Source organism: Muntiacus reevesi, chromosome 9 (assembly GCF_963930625.1).
Source record: "Muntiacus reevesi chromosome 9, mMunRee1.1, whole genome shotgun sequence".
In the NCBI taxonomy this organism is placed as follows: Eukaryota; Metazoa; Chordata; class Mammalia; order Artiodactyla; family Cervidae; genus Muntiacus; species Muntiacus reevesi.
Genome location: NC_089257.1, coordinates 13,649,739 through 13,653,479, shown reverse-complemented (window position 1 = coordinate 13,653,479; position 3,741 = coordinate 13,649,739). Strand labels below are relative to the sequence as shown.

General features: G+C 45.2%; 1 protein-coding gene across 1 annotated transcript; it reads right to left on the bottom strand.

The window, feature by feature from the left end:
• Nucleotides 1-2,077: 2,077 nt before the first annotated feature.
• Nucleotides 2,078-3,007, bottom strand: LOC136174662 (olfactory receptor 4X2-like). The gene has a single exon (XM_065944837.1). It carries the CDS (start codon nt 3,005-3,007, stop codon nt 2,078-2,080), a length of 930 nt encoding a protein of 309 aa, XP_065800909.1.
• Between the last annotated feature and the right edge of the window lie 734 nt (nt 3,008-3,741).

Here is a 3,741-nt window from a genome sequence, read left to right as displayed (position 1 = left end):
AGAATATGCCCCCAGCCTGCTTCTGTTCTTGCAGCCATGCTACTTCCTCAGAGCTTTGTATGTTTGGCCAAATAAATTGTAAAACAGTGGTGTATGTGTGTGGCCTCCTCCTGTAACTCATCTCAAATACTTCAAGAACAGAAACTCTATTTTTAAAGCCCCAGGATTTCTCACTATTTAAAGGAACCTGTGTTAAACCTTTCTCCATCAATGCCTATCTCCATAACTTTTTTTTTTAACTAAATGGCATTAGCTACTGTAATAGGCTCAGGATTTCTTAACTTCTCACCATTGTATCTCTGAAAAAGAAACAAATGTTGTAAAACCACTGCATGTTTAACAGCTTTTTTACATCCAGAACCTGGGAAGGACTTCTAGGAATAACACAGGCTGATGGAATGAAAGGAAGTGATATAAACAATGGCCCAGGGTGTGCATTTCTGTGGCCAAAGATGCAGGAAGAGAGAGTTTCCTTTCTGCCTTACCTCACCCCTTTGAGTCAGAGACCCGTGAATATACATGCACATGCGTGTGCACATGCACACACACGTGCCCACACCATCTGCTTAGAAAGAGTTAATACTGGTAGCTAAGTTGGTAAAGACTTCCTGCAATGTGGGAGACCTGGGCTCCATCCCTGCGTTGGGACGATCCCCTGGAGGAGGGCAAGGCAACCCACTCCAGTATTCTTGCCTGGAGAGTCCCCATGGACAGAGGAGCCTGGTGGGCTGCAGTCCATGGAGTCGCAGAAAGTCGGACACAACTGAGCAAATAAGCATGAGCTAATACTGAGTTTAATTTTCTATTTTAATTGAAATAGACTTGAAAAGTAAGAATGGTACATATTTAAGACATACAGTATGATGTTCTGACATGTGTATACATTGTGAAGGGCTTCCCCGGTGGCTCAGTGGTAAAGAATCTGACCGCAATGCAGGAGCCACAGGAGAAGCAGGTTCCATCCCTGGGTCAGGAAGATCCTCTGCAGGAGGATGGTAACCCACTCCAGTATTCTTGCCTGGAGAGTTGCATGGACAGAGGAGCCTAGCGGGCTACAATCCATGGGGTCACAAAAAGTCAGACATGAGTGAAGTGACTTCGCATATATGCGTGCACTACAGTTCATACCAGAAAGAACAAATATTTACATTTAAATAGTCCTTCGAACTTAATAAAAAGAACCACAACCCAAATATAGATGGGGAAATTATAGGAACAGTTTATACAGAAAATACAAAGAGCAAGTGAAAATGAAAGTGACTCAATCATGTCCAACTCTTTGCAACCCCATGGACTACACAGTCCATGGAATTCTCCAGGCCAGAAGAGCAAGTGAGCTTCCTTTAAAAATACAGTGAAGTATTTCTATTCACAGATACTGACCTCAGTATTATTTTTTCCCTCAGTGTTACTTATATGACTAAAAAATTAGAAATGATCTAAACTTCTAACCATAACAATGGCTTAGCTATGGCTATGAAGTCGCTCAGTTGTGTCCTACTCTTTGCGACCCCGTGGACTGTAGCCCACCAGGCTCCTCCATCCATGGGATTCTCCAGACAAGAATACTGGAGTGGGTTGCCAGTTCCTTCTCCAGGGGATCTTCCCGACCCAGGGATTGAACCCAGGTCTCCCGCATTGCAGGCAGATGCTTTAACCTCTGAGCCACCAGGGAAGCCCCAACAATGGCTTAAGTAAAAGTATATCCGTAAGAGGAAATATTTTACAAGTAATTATAATGAAGCTGTTGAGCATGGAAACCAGTTAGAATACTCTAGAACTAACAAGTCCTGAAACTGAATTTCATCCTGTTCTGCCCCTTTAGTTTGGACTAGGCATCTTTTTATTTATTTATTTATTTTTTTTTTTACTTCTTGAAAGATGGAGTAGATTTCCTTCAGGGTTGACATCTACTTAGACATAATCTTTTACATTTTTATTGAATGCAACAATATGCATATTTTTAATAAAATGTTTATTGTGAGCATTTCTCTTTTTATTTTCCTCTATAATAGGATTTTTAAATGCTGGTCTTAGCATCATTCTAAACTCACAGATCAAGACCAAGGCTCAGCCTCTACCTCTCTTCTAGCTTCATTGCTCTGATCCACAGCCTCTCCATGGCCTTCTTCACTTCAGCATTTCTCAGGGAGTAGATGACAGGGTTGAGCAGTGGGGTGATCACCGTATAGAACACGGCCACCGTCTTGTCCGCAGACAGGGTGGTGGAAGGTCTCAGATAGATGAAGACGCAGGGCCCAAAGAACAAGGTGACCACGGTGATGTGGGACCCACAGGTGGACAGGGCCTTGAGCCGCCCCTCGGAGCTCCGAGTCCTCAGATGCAGCAAGATGACCACATAGGAGGCTAAGAGGGCCACGAAGCTGATCACAGACAGGGTCCCCCCGTTGGCAACGATCAGAAGACCAACGAGGAAGGTGTCAGAGCAGGCAAGTTTGAGCAGGGGAAGCACATCACAGAAATAGTGGTCGATCACATTGGGGCCACAGAAGGGCAAGCGGAAGACGAGAAGGATTTGAGCCAAGGAATGAACAAAGCCCCCCATCCATGCTGCTCCCACCAGGAAGGCACACGCCTGTCGGTTCATGATGGTGCTGTAGTTGAGGGGCTTGCAGATGGCCACGTAGCGGTCATAGGCCATCACGGTGAGCAGGAAAATCTCAGTGCCACCAAACAAGTGAATAAAGAAAAGCTGTGACATGCAGCCCCACAAAGATATGGCTTTCCTTTCAGCCAGCAGATCTGAGATGAGTCTGGGGGCTGTCGTAGAGGCGTAGCAGATCTCCACAAAGGACAGGTAGCTCAGGAAGAAGTACATGGGGGAGCCAAGGCTTCTGCTGCTCATGACAGTGAGGACAATGAGGAAATTCCCCAGCACGATGGCTACATACAGGAGCAGAAATATCACAAAGCAGACTTTCTGCACCAGCTGATTGGGAGAAAGTCCCAGGAAAATAAACTCTGTCACATTGTGTGTTACAGCCATGATGTAGCCACCAGGAGGCAGTAATTTGGAAGGGTGATCTGAAATGATATGAAACAAAAGACTCCTTCCTTAAGCAGTGAATTATATAATAGTCCCTTGTGTACCTGAAATGCTACCATTCAAACTCTGCAACCTTGGAACCTTCTCAGAAATAGGAAATCCATCTCTACAATCCACAGAAGCCTAGGCTCAGTGACCCTCCTCTCCTAGAACATTTTGCAAATACAGCACTTTGCACATTGAATTGTAGGGCGTCCCAGGTGGCACAAATGGTAAGGAATCACACTGCCAATGCGGGAGATGCAAGAGACATGGGTTCGATCCCTGGGTCAGGAGAATCCCCTGGAGGAGGGCATGCAACCCACTTCAGTATTCTTGCCTGGAGAATCCCATGGATAAAGGAGCCTGGTTGAGCTACAGTCCACGGGGTCGCAAAGAGTCAGTCACAACTAAAGCCACTTAGCATGCACGCACACACTGAATTTACTGTAATTATTTTATGTGACCATTTGCCCCACCAGACTGAACTTTCTAGAGCAGAGATTATTTCTTACCACCACTCTATCTGCAGCGCTAACTGAAGCACCTACACAAAATCACACTCACTGAATGTACACAGGATGGAGGATCAGTGCATATAGATCATCCTAGCCTTCTTAGCGCAGTATCTGGTACATCACAGAAGTTCAGCAAATACCGAAAGAACAAAGGTCACCAAGGACCAAGACCACATC

What these genes read in the sequence shown, in the direction of transcription:
- LOC136174662 (XM_065944837.1), bottom strand. Translation starts at nt 3,007, where the DNA reads ATGGCTGTAACACACAATGTGACAGAGTTTATTTTCCTGGGACTTTCT.